At 48.8% G+C, this 24,767-nt stretch overlaps 1 protein-coding gene across 3 annotated transcripts in view; it reads left to right on the top strand.

Moving 5' to 3' along the window:
* ADGRD1 (adhesion G protein-coupled receptor D1) overlaps nt 1-24,767 on the top strand; it is a 153,405-nt gene that overhangs the window by 33,434 nt on the left and 95,204 nt on the right. For all 3 annotated transcript variants that reach the window (XM_077159539.1, XM_077159538.1, XM_077159537.1), the window contains 7 exons: nt 758-822; nt 1,544-1,699; nt 10,267-10,326; nt 17,155-17,272; nt 17,989-18,099; nt 18,658-18,733; nt 24,085-24,226. In XM_077159539.1, coding sequence (XP_077015654.1) covers nt 758-822; nt 1,544-1,699; nt 10,267-10,326; nt 17,155-17,272; nt 17,989-18,099; nt 18,658-18,733; nt 24,085-24,226 — 728 coding nt within the window. The remainder of the gene's footprint in view (nt 1-757; nt 823-1,543; nt 1,700-10,266; nt 10,327-17,154; nt 17,273-17,988; nt 18,100-18,657; nt 18,734-24,084; nt 24,227-24,767) is intronic.

Here is a 24,767-nt window from a genome sequence, read left to right as displayed (position 1 = left end):
CAACTCAAGGGGCTACTATTGGTGGAGCCAGCAAGGGGGCACCAGGCTTTCCCTCAGGTCGCCTGTAACAATCTTGAGGGTTTTTCCAAAATGAAGTAGAATTGTCCAGTTAAGGATGTGCTTTCACCAGGAAATATTAGAATTAGAAATAGTTTGTGCTAAGTAGGTAGAAAACAGCAATTCATGGCCAATGCCTGGTCTTGGACATCTTATTTGGAATTATTCACAATTAGCCAAATGAATGGAGTCTGGAATAGAAAGGATAAAGAGAGTGGGAGTAGTACCGGGGTCAGGAGAATGGTCTCCTCAGCTGCCCCATGGGCTCACGTCTCACTTCTCTCCAGGAGGGAAGATTTCCTAGACCTCCCATCTCTCCTGCCCCAATGTCTACTAATATTCTGTATTTGAGCCCTAACCATTCCTGGTGCAAGTTTAGTCTATCTCCTTGGGCTCCTTGTTTACTTGAAAGCAGTAATAAGTGTCTAAAAATCAGCTGTTATGTGATGCCTTGCATGAAGGGTGTTCAAAGGCAATTTAGAAAAGCAATGGGAAAATAATGACCTGGGGAAAGACATGCATTCCCCCATTAAATTGATTTATTGGCCCTTTATCTTTCCAGGAAAATTCCTATTCAAAGCATTAGGTTATCTTCGATGTGCTGAAAGCTGGTAAAGTTTTGTAAAAGTACAGGCCCTCCTTGGTATGAAAAAGGAGACTATGTTTCAACCTTTAATTAAGCATTATTGATTTTTTCCAGGAAAGCAAGTTTTATTATCTTCGATGCCACCAAGCCTGTCTGCGACTCCCACAGCAAACCCCATGGTGAGAAGATGCACATTTCCTTTGGCTCCTCTTGTGGATGCCTGTTTGCTTGGACTGTGCGTCAGGGGAGTTGAATTCCCTCAAACAGCCTGGTCCCTGTCTCACTGGTGGTGTAGTATCTGAGGAGCGATAATGAACAGAAGGGAAGCCGTGTTTCACGCTTCTGGGCAGAGTGACCGAAGAGAGAGAGCTCTGCCTCCTGTCGCCGGTCACCTCAGGCCGCCTGAAAGAGCAACCCCAGCAAGACTGCTGAGCAGTGAACCTCCAGCTCGTGTCCTGGGGGAGATGGCCTTGATGCTCAGCTTCTCTTTGTGTCTCTTTTTTCCCCCTGATTTTGGAGGAAAGGATCAATTTATATAGGAAATGTTCTTCTCGGGAATTAGTGTTTGTCATCAGGGAACTTTTCCTGTTTGAGAATGTTAATGGGACTGGAAGCAGTGGCCTCCTGACCCTGTGTGCTTGGGTTCACATCCCAGTGGTACACTTAGTTTTGTTTATGCCTCTGCACTTGGTTTTTACGTCTGTCAAATAAGTGCACACTTCATAAGGTTGTTGTGGGGGTAAAATGGTAATAATGTGTGTGATGTATTCACAGAAGGGCCTGCTTCATGCAAGGGCTGTTGCCCTCATGCTTGCAGAGGCCCCCAGGAGAGTGTGGGGCACTTTGGGACGCTGTCTTGGCTTTCCTTCTTAGGAACGCATGTCCCTGATTTCTTCTTAGACACCTACAGATGCCTACCATCCCATCATAACCAACCTGACAGAAGAGGGAAGACACTTCCAGAGCCCTGGAATTGTGCTGCGTTACCTTCAAAACATGTCCCTCAGCCTACCCAATAGCTCCGTCTCAGAGCAAACGGCCCTGAATCTCACCCAGGTAAGGCGGCAAGCCTCCAGCCCACACGGGGGTTCTGTTTGCTAGAACAGACTAGCAATCGAGACTTCGTGCGTGCGGCCGCACCAGAAGCTTCTCTCAGCTCAGTGTGCTTCCTTTAAGTGAGTCTCAACTTCACCTGCCCTCTCGGTTCCCCACGCCCGGCGGCCTGGCTCACCCAGGCTCCGCCCAGCCCGTGGACATCCGAGTGTGCAAGGTCTGTTCCAAGCTCAGCTGTCTCCTGGGCAGCAGAGAGAACGATGAGCAGGGACTTCGGATTTGGCCACAGACCACCACCGGATTCCGTGACCCCAGCGCTGTGACGTGTATTCTGTGGAGATCCCCAAGGTCATCAGAAGCCCTTAGTGAGGCTGACGTTTATGCAGTAAAAACGAAATGCTTCTCTTTTCATGCTCTTCGCAGCACTTGCCAGGTCAGGGTGGAGGTGGGTTCTGGGTCTGTGGATTTGAGGTCCTCCACTGCAGCCCCAGAACTCCGGGCTGGCGACAGAAGGGGCTCTCGGGGTTGGTGCAGCTTGAGAGTGCGCAGGAGGTTGAGCAGGCGGGAGGAGCTGGTGGGACACCCAGCTCTGTTGACCGGCTGTGTGCAGTCGGCCCAGTGACTCACGCCCCTCTTTGACCTCCTCTGCTATGTGGGACATGGAGAGGCTAATAGCAGGACCCCCTCAGCGGGTAACCGGCGTAAACGGATGTGTCCCTGTGCACGCAGAATGTGGTCTAGCACCGTTCGAGCTTTTCCACAGAATTTCCTATTCTTACATCCTCGCAGAAGGCAGACCCAAGGCAGTGCGCTGCGCACGCGAGCTCAGGGGCCCACGGCGTCGGGAGGAGGCGGGAGGTCACCAGCCGCGCTGGGCCCGGGGGATGGAGCAGCTGCGGGCCTTCCCGCCCAGCGTCTCTCGGCCATCGCGTGCGGTTCTAGGGCCTCCGGAGGCCCCGGGGCCACTTGTGCTGGGAGGAGGCCCAGGGCCAAGACGATCGAGGCAGACCGGGGCCCCGCCCACCAGGGGGAGGCTGACGTCGCCCCAGCCCCTCCCTCAGGCCCGCAGCTCCAGGGCCGGCGACCCGCTCCACCCTCCCAGGAGCCCCGTGCCGCCCCCTGCACCACTCTCCCACCTCCTGCGAGCAGAGCGGAAGATGGGCGGTGGCTGCTCCCCTTGTCCTTGAGAGGAATGCTTTCCCTTGGGCCCGAGCAGATGCTCCTAGCACCCCATTGGTCAGAGCCGGGCCATGTGACCACCAGGCCCAATCACAGGCCGAGGGAGCAGGGCGGGCGGATGGATTAGGCCAATGGGAAGGAGCTCTGGGCACGCGGCCGAGGCTGCCAGGCTCAGCACATCCGGGCCCCTGGGAAGCGGTGGGAACCGGAAGTGTTTGCAGCACGTGCTCGCTGTTGTGAGCCTGGGGCGGGGATTCGGGCGGTGCCTGGTATGCAGTAAGTGCCTAATAAGTACCAGCACTCACCCCTTACGGTTTCTTGACCTCTGAGGGATCACCGGGACAGACAGCGCCTTGTATGCAGTCCTGCCTGGCAGGTAGGGCTTCGGGGCTGGCAGACGGGCGGGCCCTACCGCCTTTCCAAAGTGCAGGGAAGGGGGAGCCCCTCCCTGCACCAGACCTGTTTCCTAAACACCCACCTCGGGCGGCTCATGTTTGCGGTTGACAATGAAGTACGTGGTTTGATGTGCTTGGCCTGCGCACTGTTAGTGGGCTCCCTAACGTATTCACTAAGCTCGTTTTTCCAGCACCTTCTCAAAGTTCCAGGCGCTGGGCTGGGTAGGTGGATGCCTGAATGGCCCTGCCTGTCCCTGTCCTCGTGGCCTGGAGGGTGTGCTCCTCCAAGGCCTGAGAGTACTGGCCCTGAGGTCTGTGTCCTGCCCCAGGGGTGGGTCTGGAACACAAGGCCTGAGTGTAAGTGTGGGCCTTCCACCTCAAACCACTCGGCCTGCTCCCTTATTTATCGCTAATCAGAAGGCTTTGTCTCACACCCAGCACTGTTGAGGCGGCAGTTAGATGTGTAATTTCGCAAATGAAAACCATCAATTCTGCAAGCTGTGCATAATGGGGACCAGGCTGTGGAGAGCTGGCAGCAGGCACCAGGAAAATTTGGCAGTGTGTTTGGGAGGAATGAAGTTGGGGAGACAAGCAAAGCAAGAATCGGCCAAGATTGGGCAGGCAAGCAGACACCACAAGGCTGTGATGTGTCTTCTCTCTGCCAAGGGAGCTCTGGGAGTGGGCCTGGGGTCCTGTGCCCTGGGAGGTGTGTAGAAGGTGGAAGCTTATCCATACCCTTCAGGAGATATCTATACTGGACACGGAATTCAGTGCAGGTCCATCAAGGAAACACTTGTTTATAAACTGGGCGACTTCCTATTTCCCTACTGTTTTTTCTCCATCTCATCTAAACCTGAGGGTGTCAGACATGCAAACTCAAGTGCCTTCAGGGACAAGACAGGTAAAGTAAGTGGATGGAGAAGGCCAGACCTAAGATAAGTGAGAGGGATAGTGACTGCAGCCCGGGAAGGCATTGAGTCTGTTCTGAGGGAGCAGCAGCTAGCTGTACAGATCAACCAGATTTTAACCTTTAGGATGACCTCTCCTGAGTTTTCAAGGGAAGCCTCAGACTTTGATTCTTTTTTTAAATGGCAAATCAACTAATTTTTTTTTTGTTTTTTTTTTTCGCAATCATACAGTCACATTGTGAAAGCTGTATCATTGTACAATCATCATCAAGAAACATGGCTACTGGAACACAGCTCTACATTTTCAGGCAGTTCCCTCCAGCCTCTCCATTACATCTTTTTTTTTTTTTTTTAGACAGAGAGAAGGAAGGAAGGATAGAAGGAAGGAAGGAAGGAAGAAAGGGAAACATTTTTAAACATTTTCTTGTTTTATTGTATTCTGTTTCTCCGTTTTTGTTACATGGGCTGGGGCCGGGAATCGAACCGAGGTCCTCCGGCATAGCAGGCAAGCACTTTGCCCGCTGAGCCACCGCGGCCCGCCCTCTCCATTACATCTTGAATAACAAGGTGATATCTACTTAATGCATAAAAATAACCTCCAGGATAACCTCTCCACTCTGTTTGGAATCTCTCAGCCATTGACACTTTGTCTCATTTCGCTCTTCCCCCTTTTGGTCGAGGAGGTTTTCTCAATCCCTTGATGCTGAGTCTCAGCTCATTCTAGAGTTTTTCTCAATCCCTTGATGCTGAATCTCAGCTCATTCTTGGATTTCTGTCCCACACTGCCAGGAAGATCCACACCCCCGGTAGTCATGTCCCACGTAGACAGGGGGAGGGTGGTGAGTCTGCTTGCTGTGTTGCTTGGAAAGAGAGGCCACATCTGAGCAACAAAAGAGGTTCTCTTGGGGGTGACTCTTAGGCTTAATTTTAAGTAGGCTTGACCTATCCCCTGTGGGGTTAAGTTTCATATGAACAAACCTCAAGACTGGGGGCTCAGCCTATAGCTTTGGGTGTCTACACTGCTTGTGAGAATATCAAGAATTCAACTTGGGGAAGTTGAGTTTTCCCCCGTTCTCACCATTCCTCAAAGGGGACTTTGCAAATACTTTTCCACTCACTGATCAAATCACTCTGGGACTCATCAGGGCATCACCTGGACAAACCAACAAAATCTCATGTCCTATACAAAGTTCCCCGTACTTAAGGTGTTCAATCAACTATCCACTTAAGTTATATTAGGAGATGCACTAGTCAAAGTATAGACTTGTACCAAATAAACATTTTTTGCTTTAGTCTCACACATTAGTTGAAATTTTAAACTATTAATTACCATCTATTTTCAGCACACTGCAGTAATGACATTCTTTTGTTCTTCCTCATGCAAAAACATTTTTAAAGTTTGTACATTTAGTCACTATCATTATACACTCTAGGCATTCCTAGATTACACCATCTCAATCTTTATCGTCTATCTTTCTTTGTGAATTCATTTATGCCCCAGCCCTCCTCCCTCTATCATTCTCACACTCAACTTCATTCAGTGTTTTAACATAATTGTATTACAGTTAGGTAGTATTGTGCTGTCCATTTCTGAGTTTTTACATTCAGTCCTGTTACGCAATCTGTATCCCTTCAGCTCCAATTACCCAATATCTTACCCTATTTCTATCTCCTGATGGTCTCTGTTACTAAGGAAATATTCCACGTTTATTCACACTAATGTCAGTTCATATCAGTGAGACCATACAGTATTTGTCCTTTTGTTTCTGGCTAATCACACTCAGCATAATGTCCTTAAGGTCCATTCATGTTGTTACATACTTCATAACTTTATTCTGTCTTACAGCTGCATAATATTCCATCTTATGTAAATGTCACAAGTTTATTTAGCCAACTGTCTGTTGATGGACATTTTGGCTGTTTCCATCTCTTGGTAATTGTTAATAATGCTGCTATAAACACTGGTGTGTAAATGTCCATTTGTGTCCTTGCCCTCATGTCCTTTGAGTAGAGACAGCATATAGATGGGTCCTGTTTTTTAATCCATTCTGCCAGACTATGTCTTTTGATTGGAGAGTTTAATCCATTAACATTCAGTGTTATTACTGCATGGGTAGTACTTTCTCTACTATTTTGCCTTCTGGATTTTATATGTCATATCCAATTTTCCTTCTTTTTACTTTTACTGATAGTCTTCCTTTCTACACTCTTCTCCATACCTCTCTCTTCTGTCTTTTCATATCTGACTCTAGTGCTCCCTTTAGTATTTCTTGCAGAGCTGGTCTCTTGGTCACAAATTCTCTCAGTGATTTTTTTGTCTGAAAATGTTTTAATTTCTTCCTCATTTTTGAAGGACAGTTTTGCTGGATATAGAATTCTTGGTTGGCAGTTTTTCTCTTTTAATAATTTAAAGATATTATCCCACTGTGTTCTCGCCTCCATGATTTCTGCTGAGAGATCTGCGCATAGTCTTATTGGGCTTCCCTTGTATGTGATGGATTGCTTTTCTCTTGCTGCTTTCAAGATCCTCTCTTTCTCTTTGACCTCTGACATTCTGATTATTAAATGTCTTGGAGTATGTCTATTTGGATCTATTCTCTTTGGGGTACGCTGCACTTCTTGGATCTGTAATTTTAAGTCTTTCATAAGAGTTGGGAAATTTTCAGTGATAATTTCCTCCATTAGTTTTTCTCCTCCTTTTCCCTTCTCTTCTCCTTCTGGGACACCCACAACATGTACATTCGTGCGCTTCATATTGTCTTTCAATTCCCTGAGTCCCTGCTCATATTTTTCCATTTATTTTCCTATAGTTTCTGCTTCTTGTCGGATTTCAGATGTTCCGTCCTCCAGTTCAGAAATCCTATGTTCTGTCTCTCGAAATCTACCATTGTAGGTTTCCATTGTTTTTTTCATCTCTTCTACTGTGTCTTTCATTCCCATAAGTTCTGTGATTTGTTTTTTCAGACTTTCAGTTTCTTCTTTTTGTTCTTTCCTTGCCTTCTTTATATCCTCCCTCAATTCATTGATTTGGGTTTTGATGAGGTTTTCCATGTCTGTTCGTACATTCTGAATTAGTTGTTTCAGCTGCTGTATGTCGTTTGAATTGTTGGTTTGTTCCTTTGACTGGACCATATCTTCAGTTTTCCTAGTGTGATTTGTTATTTTTTGCTGGCCTCTAGGCATTTAATTACCTTAATTAGTTTATTCTGGAGATTGCTTTCACTTCTTTTATCTAGGTTTTTCTTGCTGGATGAATTTGTTTTCTGTCTGTTCTTTGACATTCCATTCAGCTTTATCTGGACCTTTAGCTTAAGTTTTGCTTAACAGAGGAGAATTTTTCAGTTCTTGTTTTCTTGTTTCTTGCCCTGCCTGTGTGGTGCCTTTCCCACACACACACTTAGAAAGGTCTACTTAGATATTATAGACCCCAGCTAGATTTTCCCAGACCAAACTGGCCTCCTATCAGGAGGAAAGAGTCACCTGCATCGGTTTTCCCTAAGGGTGAGACCCAGCATGTTGAAAGACTTTCCTATGAAGTCTCTGGGCTCTGTTTTTCTTATCCTGCCCAGTATGTGGCTTTGTCTGCCTGCTGGTTCCACCAGCATAAGATGATGCAGTACCTTTAACGTTGGCTGGGGGTGTGGTGGAGACAGAGGAGAAATTGTAGGCTGGTTTTAATGGCTTCAAGTTTCCAAGCTCTGGTGTCTGAATTCCTTGATGGAGGGGTTCCACCTGGGTGGGGCTTCACCTCTCTCCTGGGGAAGGCACAGGCTCCAGATAAGCCCCCAAAAGAGCTCACTTCTGCCTATACCTGGGGCAGTTGCAGCCTGAAAAGGCCTGCCCCTGTATCCGGAGGTAGTCAAGCCTTTGTGGATACACAACCACAAAAACCTCTGTTTCCTTCTTTTTTTTCCCCCCTTTTCTGTCAGTCCTGCCCCCTTAGCACCGGGGCAAAAATGAGCAACCTCTACTTTGATCAGGTTCACCTAAGCTGGGGGCCTATTTTTAGTAGTCAGAATTTGTTAATTAGTTCCACAGTTGGTGTTTGATTGTGCCCAGTCCCTGCTGCTGGTAAAGTCCTTTCCTTTCCCCTCTTGGAGGTGGCCTGTGGGGAAGGAGCGCTGACCGCCGCAGCTTTGGAAACTCACAGTTCTGGGGGGTGCTCACAGCCGGTCCAGCTGGTCCAGACTGTGATATGCTGTGTGTCCGGTCACTATCGTGGCTCCAGGAGCTGTTCTGTACTGTTTCTGGTTATTTAGTAGTTGTTCTGGAGGACAAACTAAAATGCACACGTTGTTAAGCCGCCATCTTGACCTGAAAGTCAAATCAACTAGTTTTTAAAAGTGGATAACTATCTAAAATGTAAAAAGCTGTGTGTGCAGGCCATATAAGAGATAGTTGTGGGGCAGATCTAGCCTGTGGCCATCGGTCTGAGAGCTCTGGTGTGTGGACGGTCTAAGGGGCTACCCCTGGGGGTTCTGGAGAGGAAGCAGGCAGATCCAGAACTCCACTGGGCCCTGCAGCAGATTTAATGGGAAACTTGAAAAGTACAAACTTTGGTATCTAATATTACATGTTTTAACCTCACCAGCACCAAGAGGCCATTGAAATGGTAAGGGGTCTTCTCCAGTGCTGTCTGATAGGGTTGTCATTAATTGTATGTGGCTCCTGAACATTTGAATTGTGGCTGGTCCAAGTTCAAATTTGTCACACACAGACGCTCGTGGTGGATTTCAGAAACTGTACAAGAAAAGTATGTAAAATAATGTTCATGCTGATTATGAATTGAAATGATAATGTTTTAGCTGTATTGGGTTAAATATATCATTAAAATTAGTTTCACCTGTTTTCTTTCTATGATTTTTTAATGTGACTACTAGAAAACTTGAAATGGTAAATGTAGTTCACGTAATATTTCTTTTGGATAGCACTGCTCTGGATTAAGAGTCAGGAAACTTCCTTCCTTGGGCCAAATTGGGTCCATTGCCTGCTTTTGTAGATAAAGTTTTTTGGGGTCAAAGTCATGCCTGTTCATTTATGTGCTGTCTGCAGCTGCTTCCACCCTACAACGGCAGATTTGAGTCGTTGGGCCAGGAGCTGGATGGCCTGCAGAGTCTAAAGTGTTGACTGTGAGCCTGTAAGAGAAAGGTTTTCCTGGTGGCTCAGGCAGGAGCAGGATTGTTTCCTTCAGCGTTGATGTTGAAGGCCTTGCATAACAGATGAAGGAGGGAAGGTGTCTGCTGATGTGGTCTCCACCTGCTCCGTGTCTAGGGGTGCACGGAAGGACAGTCTTCTGTGACGATGCTGGTTTCGGAAGAGATTGGAGAGTTGGATCAGGCTGTAATTTGAATTCTGCTTTCTATAGTGGGAGACAAACAGCTGAAAGTCTCCAGGAGTAAAGTAAACAAGGGAGGCAGAGCAGGAGCCGGCGGAGGGGAGTGGTGGGGTCATGTGAGCCTGGGCCCTGTGCCTGGAGGGGGCAGCTGCACTTGCACTTTGGTCGATGGTGGCTGCAGACTAGGAGTTGTGCAGGCATCTTACTTTTTCAAAATAAACAGGAAACCCACCTTTTAATTTAAGTCTCCCATTTGAAAATGTTGGAAGCTCATTTTGAGTTTTTAGGACATGTGGGTCAACCCCAGCATGGTTTTAAGGTTGAAGTGACCAAGGGGCCCCAGTGACTCCTGCTCTGTAGAAAGGTAAGAACTGGTCACACCCGTGGTGACGTCCGCCAGGCTCTTGCCACCCTTTCAGCAGGCCTCAAGCCGTCCATCCATTCACTCCCTGGCTCAGCAGGCATTGCTGAGGGTCTGCCTCCCTGCTGTGGCTGAGCAGGGTTCCTTCTGACATCCAGATGCTTGCATTGACTTTACAAGGCTGGCAGAGAGAGCAAATGAGAGAACATCTATGCAAAGGCTTTGTAAGATATATTCTGATACACTAATGTGGACTGTTTTATTCACTTTTATCTGAAAACCTGAACCAGTCATTGTTGAAGATATACTGGGCACCATGGAGACCGCTGAAGGTCTGAAGATTTTATAGCTTAAGGACATAAGCTAAGCAGTGTCATTTTGTCTGTGTTTAGACCTTCCTGAACACCGTGGAACAGGCTCTTCTCCTGCCAAGTTGGAGCGCTGTGTCAGAGGTAAGAGGCAAGAGCCTTTTTATCTTCAGAGCCTAGTTGCTATGGGAGCCGTTTGTCTTCCCCAAAGTGGCCGGTCACGTTTATGAAAGGAGTGATGCCCCTGGGGGTCCTGAAGTCTGGGGTAGTAGAGCTCCTTCTGGCTGGCTGTCCGTCTGACCCAGAATGCCTCTATGGGCCTGAGAATTCTCCGTGTCTTCTCTCCGGCCTGAGAATTCTCTGTGTCTTCTCTCCGGCCTGAGAATTCTCTACGTCTTCTCTACAGCCTGAGAATTCTCTACGCCTTCTCTAAGGCCCGAGAATTTTGAGCATCAGGGACAGGTTCCTGTCCTCCAACGGGAGCACTGGGCTTCCTCATGAGGAGTGGATGTTTGGTGGAGGCTGGTTTATCCTTTTAGACCCTATATTTTTACCATCACATCATTCTTTTTTTTTTTTATATTTTAAAAAAAATTACAGGAAAGAAACACAAACATTCTTAATATGCGATCATTCCATTCTACATATATATTCAGTAATTCACAATATCATCACATAGTTGCATGTTCATCATCATGATCATTTCTTAGAACATTTGCATCAATTCAGAAAAAGAAATAAAAAGGCAACAGAAAAATAAAACAAACAGAAAAAAAAATTTTTACATGCCATACCCCTTACCACTCCCTTTCATTGATCACTAGCATTTCAAACTAAATTTATTTTAACATTTGTTCCCTCTATTATTTATTTTTATTCCATATGTTCTACTCATCTGTTGACAAAGTAGATAAAAGGAGCATAAGACACAAGGTTTTCACAATCACACAGTCACACTGTGAAAGCTACACCATTATACAATCATCATCAAGAAACATGGCTACTGGAACACAGCTCTACATCTTCAGGCAGCTCCCTCCAGCCTCTCCATTTCCTCTTGGATGACAAGGTGATATCTACTTAATGCCTAAGAATAACCTCCAGGATAACCTCTCGACTCTGTTTGGAATCTCTCAGCCATTGACATTTTGTCTCATTTCACTCTTCCCCCTTTTGGTCGAGAGGATTTTCTCAATCCCTTGATGCTGGGTCTCAGCTCATTCTAGGGTTTTTCTCAATCCCTTGATGCTGAATCCCAGCTTATTCTCGGATTTCTGTCCCACGTTGCCAGGACAGTCCACACCCCTGGGAGTCATGTCCCTCGTAGACAGGGGGAGGGTAGTGAGTTTGCTTGTTGTATTGGCTGGAGAAAGAGGCCACATCTGAGCAACAAAAGAGATTCTCTTGGGGGTGACTCTTAGGCCTAATTTTAAGTAGGCTTGACCTATCCTTTGTAGGGTTAAATTTCATGTGCACAAACCCCAAGACTGGGGGCTCAGCCTGTAGCTTTGGCTGTTCACACTGCTTGTGAGAATATCAAGAATTCAACTTGGGGAGGTTGAATTTTCCCCTGTTCTCACTATTCCCCGAAGGGAACTTCACAAACACTTTTCTGCTCACTGATCAAATCACTCTGGGATTCATTGGGGCATCACTCTGGACAAACCAACAAAATCTCATGTCCCACCCAAGGTTCCATGCACTTATGTTGTTCAATCAAGCTGTCTACATAAGTTGTATTAGGAAATGCAGTAGTCAAAACACAAACTTTGTATCAAATAAACATGTTTTACTTTAGTCTCACACATAAGTTGATATTTTAAAATATTAATTACCATCTGTTTTCAGCACCCTGCAATAATGACATTCCTGTGTTCTTCCTCATGCAAAAACACTTTTTAAAATTTGTACATTTAGTCACTGTCATTATACACTCTAGGCAATCCTAGATCACACCACCTCAATCTTTATCGTCTTTCTTTCTGATTTCATTTGTGCCCCCAGCCCTTCTCCCTCTATCATTCTCACACTCAGCTTCATTCAGTGTTTTAGCATAATTGTATTACAGTTAGGTAGTATTGTGCTGTCCATTTCTGAGTTTTTACATTCAGTCCTGTTGCACAATCTGTATCCCTTCAGCTCCAATTACCCAATATCTTACCGTATTTCTGTCTCCTGATGGTTTCTGTTACCAACGAAATTCTCCAAGTTTATTCACTAATGTCAGGTCATATCAGTGAGACCATGCAGTATCTGTCCTTTTGTTTCTGGCTAATACCATTCAGCATAATGTCCTTAAGGTCCATCCATGTTGTTACATACTTCATAACTTTATTCTGTCTTACAGCTGCATAATATTCTATTATATGTATATACCACAGTTTGTTTAGCCATCCATCTGTTGATGGACATTTTGGCTGTTTCCATCTCTTGGTAATTGTAAATAATGCTGCTATAAACAAACAATGGTGTGCAAATGTCCATTTGTGTCCTTGCCCTCATGTCCTTTGAGTAGAGACAGCATATAGATGGGTCCCGTTCCCTAATCCATTCTGCCAGTCCATGTCCCCTGCTTGGGAAGCTTAATCCATCAACATCAGTGTTTTTACTGTCCGGGCAGTACCCTCCTCTACCATTTTGCTTTTTGGCTTTTATATGTCCTTCTAATTTTCCTTGTTTTTCCCTTTACTCATGGTCCTCCTTTCTACTCTCTTCTCCACACCTCTCTCTTCTGCCTTCGTATCTGTCTCTAGTGCTCCCTTTAGTATTTCTTGCAGAGCTGGTCTCTTGTTCTTGAATTCTCTCAGTGATTTTTTGTCTGAGAATGTTTTAATTTCTCCCTCATTTTTGAAGGCCAATTTTGCTGGATATAGACTTCTTGGTTGGCAGTTTTTCTCTTTTAGTAATTTAAATCTATCATCCCACTGTCTTCTTGCCTCCATGGTTTCTGCTGAGAAATCTACACATATTCTTATTGGGTTTCCCTTATATGTGATGGTTTGCTTTTCTCTTGCTGCTTTCAAGATCCTCTCTTTCTCTTTGACCTCTGACATTGTGATTAGTAAATGTCTTGGATTACGTCTATTTGAATCTATTCTCTTTGGGGTACGCTGCACTTCTTGGATCTGTAATTTTAAGTCCTTCATAAGAGTTGGGAAATTTTCAGTGGTAATTTCCTCCATTAGTTTTTCTCCTCCTCTTCCCTTCTCTTCTCCTTCTGGGACACCCACAACACGTATATTTGTGTGCTTCATATTTGTCATTCAATTTCCTGAGTCCCTGCTCATATTTTTCCATTTTTTTCCCTATATTTTCTTTTTCTCGTTGGATTTCAGATATTCCATCCTCCAGTTCACTAATCCTATGTTCTATCTCTCAAAATCTACCATTGTAGGTTTCCATTGTTTTTTTCATCTCTTCTACTGTGCCTTTCATTCCCATAAGTTCTGTGATTTGTTTTTTCAGACTTTCAATTTCTTCTTTTTGTTCCTTCCTTGCCTTCTTTGTATCTTCCCTAAATTCATTGATTTGGTTTTTGTTGAGGTTTTCCATGTCTGTTTGTATATTCTGAATTAAATGTTTCAGCTCCTGTATCTCATTTGAATTGTTGGTTTGTCCTTTGACTGGGCCATATCTTCAGTTTTCCTAGTGTGATTTGTTATTTTTTGCTGGCCTCTAGGCATTTAATTACCTTAATTAATTTATTCTGGAGATTGCTTTCACTTCTTTTACCTAGGGTTTTCTTGCTGGATGAATTTGTTGTCTCTCTGTTCTTTGACATTCAGTTCAGTTTTTTCTGGACCTCTAGCTTAAGTTTTGTTTAACAGAGGAGAATTTTTCAGTTCTTGTTTTCTTGTTTCTTGCCCTGCTTGTATGGTGCCTTTTTCCCCCCATCCTGAGGAGGGTCTATGTAGGTATTATAGACCCCAGCCAGATTTTCCCAGACCAAACTGGCCTCCTATCAGGAGGAAAGAGTCACCTGCGTCGGTTTTCCCTGAGGTGAGACCCAGCAGGTTGACAGACTTTCCTGTGAAATCTCTGGACTCTGTTTTTCTTATCCTGCCCAATATGTGGTGCTTGTCTGCCTGCTGGTTCCACCAGCATAAGATGATGCGGTACCTTTAACGTTGGCTGGGGGTGTGGTGGAGACAGAGGAGAGGTTGTAGGCTGGTTTTAATGGCTTCAAATTACCAAGCCCTGGGGTCTGAATTCCTTGATGGAGGGATTCCACCTGAGTTGGGCTTCACCCCTCCCCTGGGGAAGGCACAGGCTCCAGACATGCCCCCAAAAGAGCTCACTTCTGCCTATGTCTGAGGTAGTTGTGGCCTGAGAAGTCCTGCCGCTGTATCCAAAGGCAGTGAAGCCTTTGTAGAAGCACAGCCAAAAAAACCTCTGTTTCCTTCTTTTTTTTTTTTTTTTTCCCTTTTTCCGTCAGCCCTGCCGCCTTGGCGCCGGGGCAAAAATGAGTGACCTCCACTTTGACCAGGGTCACCTGAGCTGGGGGCCTATTTTTAGTAGTCAGAATTGTTAATTAATTCCACAATTGGCTTTTGGTTGGGCTCAGCCCCTGTCGCTGGTAAAGTCTCTTTCCTTTCCCCTCTGGGAAGCAGCCTGTGGGGGAGGGGTGCCGGCCACTGCGGCTTTGGGAACTCACGGTTCTGGGGGGGCTAGCAGCAGGTCCAGCGGGTCCAGACTGGGGTACACTGTGTGTCTGGTCGCTGATGTGGCCCCAGGAGCTGTTCTGTATTGCTTCTGGTTATTTAGTAGTTATTCTGGGGCACGAACTAAAACGCGCACGTTGTTAGGCTGCCCTGTTGGCCCGGAAGTCCCGTCACATCATTCTTGAATGGTAATAAAACACCATGTAGATGTTTAAAGGTCACTGGATTAAGTGAAAAACAGTAGAACACATGACAATATGCATTTCATGATTGTAAGTGTTAAAAAAAGAAGATATTTTCTCTAATGATTACTCCAAATAACTAGAAAGGAGAATAGAGTAATTTTTGTTTTATTTCAGTAAAGAACTTCAATTGATTTTACTTACCAAAAACATCAAACAATAAATATGTTGTAGACAAGGTAGAAAATGCAAATAATAAAAAATATATAAAATACAGATCACCTAAGTCCTGAGGCTGAAAGATAACTGTTAACTTGCTTATGCCTCTCTCTGGATCTATTTCCGATCCCCTCAGATGCAGGTATGCTTGACGAACCTACTGTAAACCTGGAGTAACCCGTTCTCCCTTAATTCCATCAAGAGCATGTTCCAAGGATATTAAATATCCTCTGTAGCGCTTTGTTAGTCTGGATAAGCTGGGCTCTGCTGAAGTAACTAGTAGATCCCTCTCTCTCGGTGGCTTAGCAGTGCAGGCATTTACCTCTTCCTCTCGTAAACGCCTGTGAGGGCTGGAGGGTCCGCCGGCTTTGTCCCCTGGCGACGCGTACCCTGCTGTGCAGCTCCCAGGGGGCGCTTCAGGGCCACAGGGGGTGAAAGGACCTTTAACTGCCTCGGCCCGGAGGTCCCCCTCACACCCCAGAGTGATCCGGAAGTCCTGACTCTGCAGAGCCCTGGCGACCGTGTGGCATCTTTAACACCATTCTGCTGTGTGAGAGGCAGAAGGGGCATCACCTGCCCTCATTACCACTGAGACCGCACTGGAGGTGGACGTTTTATTCAAACAGTTTGACAAAGGGAGAAAAATGGTTGATAAATCGCTAGCTAGACACAGATGCTTTTTGTCACAAAGCATAGCCTTCCAGGGTTCACGATTGCAGGGGGGACTTAGCGTACACAGCTGTAGTCTGCGAACCCAGAGGACGGCCAGTGAGGACCCTGCTGGGCACGGTTTCTGAGTCATTCTTAATGAGCTTTTTCTGAATACTCTGCTGCAAATAGGAACAATCACGAATCTGTGAAGTCTTAGACTGATGCTGAAATGTAGGAAGCAGAGTCTATGAATTAGCCGCTGTGCATCAGAGTTGCCTGCCGGAGACCCAGCTCTCCCCGAGCTTGATTGACACCAGGGCACAGGCCTGAAAGACGATTTTGAAAATTGGCCTCGGTGCTCTATTTCCCGCTCATTCACTCTCTTGGGGGGGGGGGTGTGGGGGGGAGGACGCTGTGGCACTGAGCAGCGACAGATGTCCTCTCACGATGGTGGGAAGGATGGGTGGGGGCAGAGAGAGCCCCCCAAGGGCCTCTGCATTTCGGGGAGGGTGAGTAGGGGACTCTCCCCTTGCAGGCGGCGTGGAGGGCAGGCAGTGGGCATGGGCACATGTGTGCTGAGCTTGAGCCCCAGCACTGAACCGGTGGCAGGGCCCAGAGTGGCCAGGAGGGACTCCGTGTCCAGGGGCAGCAGTCTCAGGGAACCCCCTCCAGGGGACAGCGTCCTCTGGGAGCCCCCCTCCACACAGCATCCTCCAGGACCCTCTGTCTTGGGACACAGAACGGGGGAAGAGGGTCTTTGTAGGAGAAGAAGGCGCCAGGCAGGTGGAGGAGGCCAGAGATGCCTTGGGGTGCTGAGACCCTTCTTGAAGAGGGGGCAGAGCTGCGGTGGACCTGGGATCACTGAGCCCCCCCTCAGCAAGCACAGAGGGGCGGGGAAGGAGGAGACAGCGCAGGCCCTGGCGAGTTCAGAGTGGAGCTGAGATCTGCCCCCTGGCACCCGCATCTAAGTGCAGGAACCCTGGGGCCGGTGGCCTGGGGGCTGGCGCTAGCCTCGGGGGTTATGTCTCTGCCCGAAGGCCCAGCCAGGCCGTGTGACCCCTCTGTGGTCACTGCACATCCCGAGCCCTAACCCCGCACGGTCGTGTGCCCTGCTGAGCCCTCAGTGTCTGTCTCCACCTTGGAGGTGAGGCCAGGGTGCAGAAAGCCGGGGCTCTGCCTCTGAGGTGCCACCCTCCGCCCCACCCCCCACCCACGTGACCTGGGTGCTCTGGTCACTGCTGGGCTCTGTTCATGTCCAGGACACCTCCGCCGTGCCGGGCCTCATCCACACCGTCGATGTCGTCATGGGCCACGTTGCCTCCAACCTGCGGGCCAGCAGGCGCCACGTCTCTCTTGCTGGCTCCTTGCCTGTGGCAGGTAGGTGGGTGGGCGGCAGGTGGGTGGGTTGGGGGCAGGGCAAGGTCGGGCTGTCGCTCCTGCTCATGCGTGTTCACCTGGAGAGAGCACGGAGAGGACCAGAGCAGCCATGTCTCTGGGGCAGTGGACCGGGATGGCGAAAGCTTTTCAGGGTGGCGTGGGAGCCACGTCCAAGGGCATGAGGACTGTCTCTGCTCAGAACAGAGACCAGGAGGGCTTGCCCTCCCAGAGTCAGGGCAGGGTGGGGACAACTGTGCTTCTCCACCGCACCCAGCCCCTGCCAGCTGCACCCTCTGCTCAGGAAGTGTCTCGCTCCAGAGCCTTCCCCTGGCCGCGTCACCCTGCAGCCGTGCTTCGGAGCAGCCTGAGTGGACCCACCTCTGCCAGTGTCAGTGGCACTTTGAGGACACCTGCGGGTTTCAGGGACCCACGGACCTGGGGCAGGGGTGTTCATTCTGCTGACCTGCGGGGTCCCCAGAGCCAGTGGGCTGTCAGCTGAGGGGTGAGCGGGGCAGCTGCGGAGGTGGGGGTGGCCCCCCTGGCTCAGCGCCCCCATTCTTGACAGAGAATGCTCAGCCACCTGCTCTTGCCTGTGCTGGGCTCTTTATTCTAGAAGTAATTGTGTCCTCCAAGGGAGCTTGTCCTGTTGAATTAAAAAAAGGCAGATGGGGCTTGAGGGCCCCAAGCTCACACTTCCTCCTCTGGCTGTTCTCCAGAGTTCTCTGTGGCCAGAATCCTCCCTGAGACCATGAACTCCTCCCAGTATCGCTTCCCAGCCCGTGGCCACAGCTACATCGTGCTCCCATGGGAGGCCTTGCCTGGCCCAGGTGCGTGCTGCCCCCCACCCCCCACCCCCACCTAGCCTCTCCTCGGGGACAGCCACAGCACCCTGTAGATGCCCAGCCCACACTAGCCTGGTGAGCTGCGCTTTCCACCTGTCTTCTGGGCATCCTGGCCTGCCCCCACGTCTTCATGGTCTCTCTTGGCCGTCAGCAGAAGCAGCCATCCCTGTCCCCTTCTCAGGGCCACCTTGGCCAGATGAGGGGTTGGTCTGTCCAGGCTTGGATTTACTCCCTCAGAGCTTAGGTCTCATCGTGAGCCCTTGGCAATGGGCTTGGGCCGTTCTTAATGGCCTGAGTACCCTACCCTGGGCCCCTCTGCCGCTCATCTCGCAGGGAGCTATCATGGCCCTCTGCGTGGACGGGAGGGCCCTGGACGCAGAAGGGGTTTGCATCACCCATGAAGCTTGTACTCAGGCTCTCTGCTCTGCCCAGTGCCAGCCTGCCATGTGCCCTCGTCCTGGCTGTCTTCCCTGGAGGGGTAAGGGGTCTGGGCTGGGGCTCATCCCTGCAGAGCTGACCATCTGCACCTGTGATTCTCACCAGCCTGGACCACCTTCGTGGGCCTCCTCTACCACCCGCTTCACTTCTACTTGAACGGCATCCAGCCGGCCAACACAAGGTGGGCTCTGGGGGTACATACACGGCGGTCAGGGTGGGGCCAGCACACCTGTTTTGAGGGTGACTAATCACTGTGAACCATGTTCCCCATCCATGTCCACACCCCTTGTGTCAGTGAACACCTGATCCCAAACCTGGGGCTTCCCGAGAAGAGAGGGGAATGGAGAGGACTCAGAGGCACCCACAGCTGGTGCTGAGTGAGTCTGGGCTGTGTGTGTGTGCAGGGGGTGGTGGTGGCCTAGGCTTTCGCTCCTGTATGCTGGCCTGGCGACCCTGAACACCTGTGGATGAATCCACTGGTGCCTAAGCAGAAGACAGGGGCACTGACAGGCTTGTGGGGCTGACCTGTGCAGGGGCAGGGCTGGCTTCAGGCACGGCTGCACCCAGGATATGATTTCACTCCAGTCCTGCCTCCTCCTGCCCTTGTGCTGGCTTGTTTCCAGGTAGGCCTTCCACGGGAGAGCCATTCTCTGTCTGGAAACTCTGCAGAAACCCAGGGAGGCCTGTGATTGGCCCGTCTGAGACCCAGTCCCTGTGACCGAGGAATTCTGCTCTCTCATTGACTTGCCCACATGACCCCATGGGGCCATGGGGATGGGGTGGGTCAGCCCTGCTCAGATGAAGCAGGGATTAGGGCAGAGAGAAAAATCAGAGGTCCTCTGTGCTCTCCCCACTGTGCGGGTCGAGCCTAGGGCAGAGAAAGGGTGGAAAAGTGGGAATTTTTAATGTTTTTTTTATTAGAGCAAATATAGATTTACAGAAAAATCATTCAGAAAGTAGAGTTTCCATACACCCCCTCACATGTGCAATTTTCCCTATTATCACTTCGCATTATTAGCAATTGCATTCTGTTACAATTGATGAGACAGTTATTACAATTATACTTATTATACTCCTAACTGTAGTCCATACTTTACATTAGGCTTCCCTGTTTGAATTGTAGAATTCCACAGTTTTTTTAATGCTTTATTTTAGTAACATGTATACAATGTCAAATTTCCCATTTTAACTTCTTTGAAATATACAATTCAGTACTGATAATTACTTTCCCAATATTATGTTACAATCGCCACCATCTGTTACCAAAACATTTCCATCATCCTAAAAGAAACTCTGCATCCATGAAGTATTAATTCTCCATTCCTTACCTCAGTTCTGGCCCTTTGTGACTGTAATCTAGTTTCTGACACTTCTCTGTGTGGCTTTTCCTCTCAGCATGACGTCCGTAAGGTCCGACTGTGCTGTCATATGCTTCAGGCCTCCTTCCTTTCTAAGCTGAATGACGTTCCATCGCGTGTATGTGATATTTTGTTTACCCACTCATTGGTTGATAGACGCTTGGGTTCCTTCCGTCTCTTGGCATTTGTGAGTAATGCCTCTAGGAATGTCAGTCTGCAAGTATCTGTTTGAGTCCCTGCTTTCATTTCTTTCAGATATATACCTAGAAGTGGTTTTGCCAGGTCATAAGGTAACTCTGTACACTTGCTTTCTAAGGAATCACCAAACTGTCCTACACAGTGGTTGAACCATTTCTACCAACAGTCTCTTCAAAACGTTCTAAGCCTTCTCTATCAAGCTTCTCACAACTCTTCCAGAACCTTCCTTTATCCATTTAAAGAGCCGTTCCAACATGTTTGGTATGTGCAAACCACAGCAGTAGCACCCCACTTCTCTGGTACCAAAATCTGTTCTAGTTTACTAGCTGCCGGAATGCAACACACCAGAAATGGAATGGTTTTTAACAAGGGGAATTTAATAAATTTCTAATTTACAGTTCTAAGGCCGAGAAAATGTCCCAATCAAAACAAGTCTATAGAAATGTCCAATTAAAGGCATTTGGGGAAAGGTACCTTGGTTCAAGAAGGCCGATGAAGTTCAGAGTTTCTCTCTCAGCTGGAAGGGCACATGGTGAACATGGCGGTGTCTGCTGGCTTTCTTGTGGCTCTACCAAAAGGAACTCTCCAAAATGTTTCCTCTTTTAAAGGATGCCAGTAAGCAACTCCACCTTCAGTGGGTGGAGACACACCTCCATGGAAATCATCTAATCAAAAGTTATCACCCACAATTGGGTAGGTCACATCTTCATGGAAACGATCAAAATGCTCCCACCCAGCAATATTGAATCAGAATCAGAGGCCATGGCTTTTCTGGGGTCTACCACAGATTCAGACAGGCACACATCCTTTGTTATATTTATTCCTGGATATTTGATTCTTTTAGTTACTGTTGTAAATGGATTTTTTCTTGCTTTCTCTTCAGTTTGCTCATAACTAGTGTATAGAAATGCTATTGATTTTTGCATATTGATCTTGTATCCTGCAACTTTGATGAATTCATTAGCTCTAGTAGCTTTGTTATGGATTTTTCTATAAATAGAATCAGGTCATCTGCAAATAAGGAAACTTTTAGTCTTCCTATGCAATTTAGATGACTTTATTTCTTTTTCTTGCCTAATTGCACTTTTAACCTACCTGTATCTTTGAATTCAAGGTGAGTCTCTTATATACAGCAGATGGTTGGATTGTGCTTTCTTATCCATTCTTCCAGTCTCTGATTTGACTGGAAGGTTTCATCCACTTACGCTTAGAGCAGCTCCTGATAGAGTAGGAGTTTCTTTTGCAGTTTTCTCTTTAGTCTTAGACATTTTGTCTCCTTCAGCTGTTCTGTTAATTCCTACTTTCATATTCATTTGTTTTTTTGTAGTGGGCCATTTTGAGTCCCTTCTTATTTCTTTCTGCATATGTTTTCTAATATTTTCTTGGGGGTTTCTACGGGGCTTAAACTTCCTAAGTCAACAGCAGTCACGTTTGATTTGACACTGACTTCACCTCAGTAACATGCACGAACGTTTCTCCTCTACCCCCACATCCCCCATATTTGTGTTGTGCTCATTTCACGCGCTGTCTTTGTACATTGCATGTCCAAAAGCCTAGACTCGATCATTAAGTTTAATGTGTTTGCATTTAGGAACCTGTAAGAGGTAAAAAGTGAAGTTGCATACCAAGCCTTACAGTACGATAGTGTTGGCGTCCGGAACTCCCCTCAGGGTCACGGTTTCTGGAGGTGTCTGTCTCTCTGTGCTGTCCTCTCAGCCTGAAGGGCTCCTTTAGCATTGCTCGTGGGCTGGTGGGTGGTGAGGCGCGCCCTCAGCTTTTGTCTCTGGACTGTCTTAACCTCTCCTCATTTTTGAAAGAAAGCTTCACTGGATATAAAACTCATGGCTGGCAATTGTTTTCCTTCAGTCCTGCAAGTATCTACCCAGTGCCTTCTTGCCCTGTGGTTTGTGGTGAGAACTCGGCTCTTACTTTTATAGGACTCCCTGCACGCAGCTTGCTGCTTTCCCCTCGCAGCTTTCAGAACTTCTTTCTGCTCCGTGGCATTGGGCAGTGACTGTTCTGTTGGGTGTGGGCCGGGCCGTGCTCCATCCACAGACGCGTCCTGTCCCCGGGCTCAGGCACTCTCTGTCTGCCTCCCTCTTCACGCGGCCGCCTCCTCTTCCCTCCTCTCTGTTCTTCTGTGTCTTATGATCTCTTTTAAGGACACTTGTCATCAGACTTACACCCCCACCCCCAGTGACCCATGATGCCCTCCTCTCTAAACCCCCCCACCTAGTTCGGTCCGCAGAGGCCTTGACCGAATAAGGCCAGGCTCCAGGTCACAGGCCCAGGACGTGGACACATCGTTGCGGCCGGCGCTCATCTCCCTGCAGGAGTCATACTTGCCTCTTAGTCTTTTTTAGGATTTCATCCTAGCAGTGTGAGCTTTCTATGTGCATCCTCTAGGTTTTTGTTTTCAACCAGTGACACTTTCAAGCAAATGAATAATCAGATTTATTTGGGAGAAAGGGTCTCACAAGTTTCCAGCGTCTGAAAGAACTCATGGGGTTTTCATCTTGATCTTTTGCAACAGGCCCTGTGCCCTTGATAGTGTGCTCAGAAAGTCCCTTCTTTTGGAACGAGGAAGGCATTAGTTCTCTGTGGGGATGTGTCTGCCAGCATTCCATAGCCATAGCTCCGGGAATAATTCCACGTGCTTCCCGGAGGCCTGCTCCATTCAGGGAGCATGTTTGGAGCCTGTGCAGAGGCCAGGGTGGGGGCACGCTGGGCAAGGCCATAGGCCCTGTCCCAGGAGGGGACACTACATTAGCCGAATCCACAGCCGGTGCCCGGAGAGCTGGGGGGAGGCAGGGGGTCCCGGCTGGGCCGGCGAGCCCACGTCTCAGGCCCATGCACTCACCTGTGTACAGGTCAGCCCCACACCTCCACAAGAGTGGCTCGTCAGTGCCAGATTTTCCCCGTGGGTTGTAGGGACAGGAAACCCACCCACAAGACCTCTGGCCAAGGGGAGCCCTTGGCACATGCAGGGACCTGTAGCTGCTGCTTTAGGAGCAGCTCAGTCCAGAGCCTGCTCCTGTCTCAGCATGGGGGTCTCTCCCCGCATCGCCACCCACCATCCAGAGCCGTGCCCCCCCAGAGCTGCCCCCCAGGGCTGACCTCTGGCGTGTCCACGGTATTGGGGACGTGAGCTCCAGCTCTCGCTGTATTAACTTGCTCAGGGCTTGTCCTGACGGAGTGGCCGAGCCTCAGGAAGGCGGTGCGGGGCTGGCTGGGACCGGGGGCATCTCGCCCCTGAGCCAGGCGAGGCCTCCACAGCGGGGCAGGAGGGCACCCGGGGGCACTGAGGGGCTGGGCAGGACCATGCAGAGGCCCAGCCCAGGGGGCTTTGTCCCATCTTGTGATGAGGGGAGGGAGTGGTGGAGCTGGGACCAGTGCGGGGTATCCAGCTGGCCCCATTGTTGCTGGCGGGCCCAGGCCGCCGCCTCACTGCGGGATGTCAGGTGTCCCCTCGCACGGCCTGTGGGCCTGGGCCGCTGCCTCACTGCGGTATGGCAGGTGTCCCCTCGCACGGCCTGTGGGCCCGGGCCGCTGCCTCACTGTGGTATGGCAGGTGTCCCCTCGCACGGCCTGTGGGCCCGGGCCGCCGCCTCACTGCGGGATGGCAGGTGTCCTCTCGCACGGCCTGTGGGCCCTGGCCGCCGCCTCACTGCGGGACAGCAGGTGTCCCCTCGCACGGCCTGTGGGCCCGGGCCACCGCCTCACTGCGGGATGGCAGGTGTCCTCTCACACGGCCTGTGGGCCTGGGCCCCGAGCGCAGGGCCCCATGGTTCAGTACAAACCAGGTGGTGAGGAGCAGAATTCACCATGCACGGGGACCGAGCCTCAGCAGGTCCAAACACAGAATCCAAAATCCCACCCCCAAAATACTTCCTCTCAAAATGTCAAGTTTAGCAGTCGGCTCTAAACCCAGGTTCTCACTTTTTCTATTTTATAATTGTTTCTGTTTACTTCCAAGGATTGCTGAGGCAGCAAATTACAAAAGCTGCCTGATGTCTGCAGCCAGTCACCTCATTTCCCTGGAGGTGTCGCCACAGCCCGTGCTCTCCCTGAACTTGTCAGGCTCCCCGCTTGTCACCGTGCATCTTGCACACAGATTGGTGAGTCGGAGCGAGCCCCCCTCGCTGCTTTTTTCTGGTCTGGTTTTGCATTGAGGAGTGTTGGATTGTGTGATCGCAGAGACTGTCCGGTGGTTCAGGTGCTAGCAGTTGGCTTTCCTCTCCCGAGAGCTCCTTGTCCTCATCTCTGCCTTTGGCTGGTGGGGACACCCCTCAGGTGGCTCTCAGGGTGGCACAGAACATCAGTGCTGGGAGAAGGGACCCAGGCCGCGTTTAACTTCCGTAGATGTGCGTAAGCCACCACGATTATTTCTCTGACTTAAAATGAATGGAGTTTGGGCAGGCAACGGTGCCTCAGTGGCAGAATTCTCACCGGCCATGCTGGAGACCTGGGTTCAATTCCCAGAATCTGCCCATGCCAAAGAAAAAAACGAAAACAAAATAAAAAGTAAAAAATGAATGCATTTTGGGGGTAAATTGACCAGTTCTCAGTTATCTTGCATAATCACCATTAACAAGATGAAGAAATATGTTCTGAGAAAACGCATGTAAGGGCTTCAGGTGAGCCGTGTTCGCACCTGGA

Source organism: Tamandua tetradactyla, chromosome 5, assembly GCF_023851605.1.
Source record: "Tamandua tetradactyla isolate mTamTet1 chromosome 5, mTamTet1.pri, whole genome shotgun sequence".
In the NCBI taxonomy this organism is placed as follows: domain Eukaryota; kingdom Metazoa; phylum Chordata; class Mammalia; order Pilosa; family Myrmecophagidae; genus Tamandua; species Tamandua tetradactyla.
Note: the sequence above shows the minus strand (reverse complement) of the source record. Positions and strands in the feature narration are given on the sequence as shown.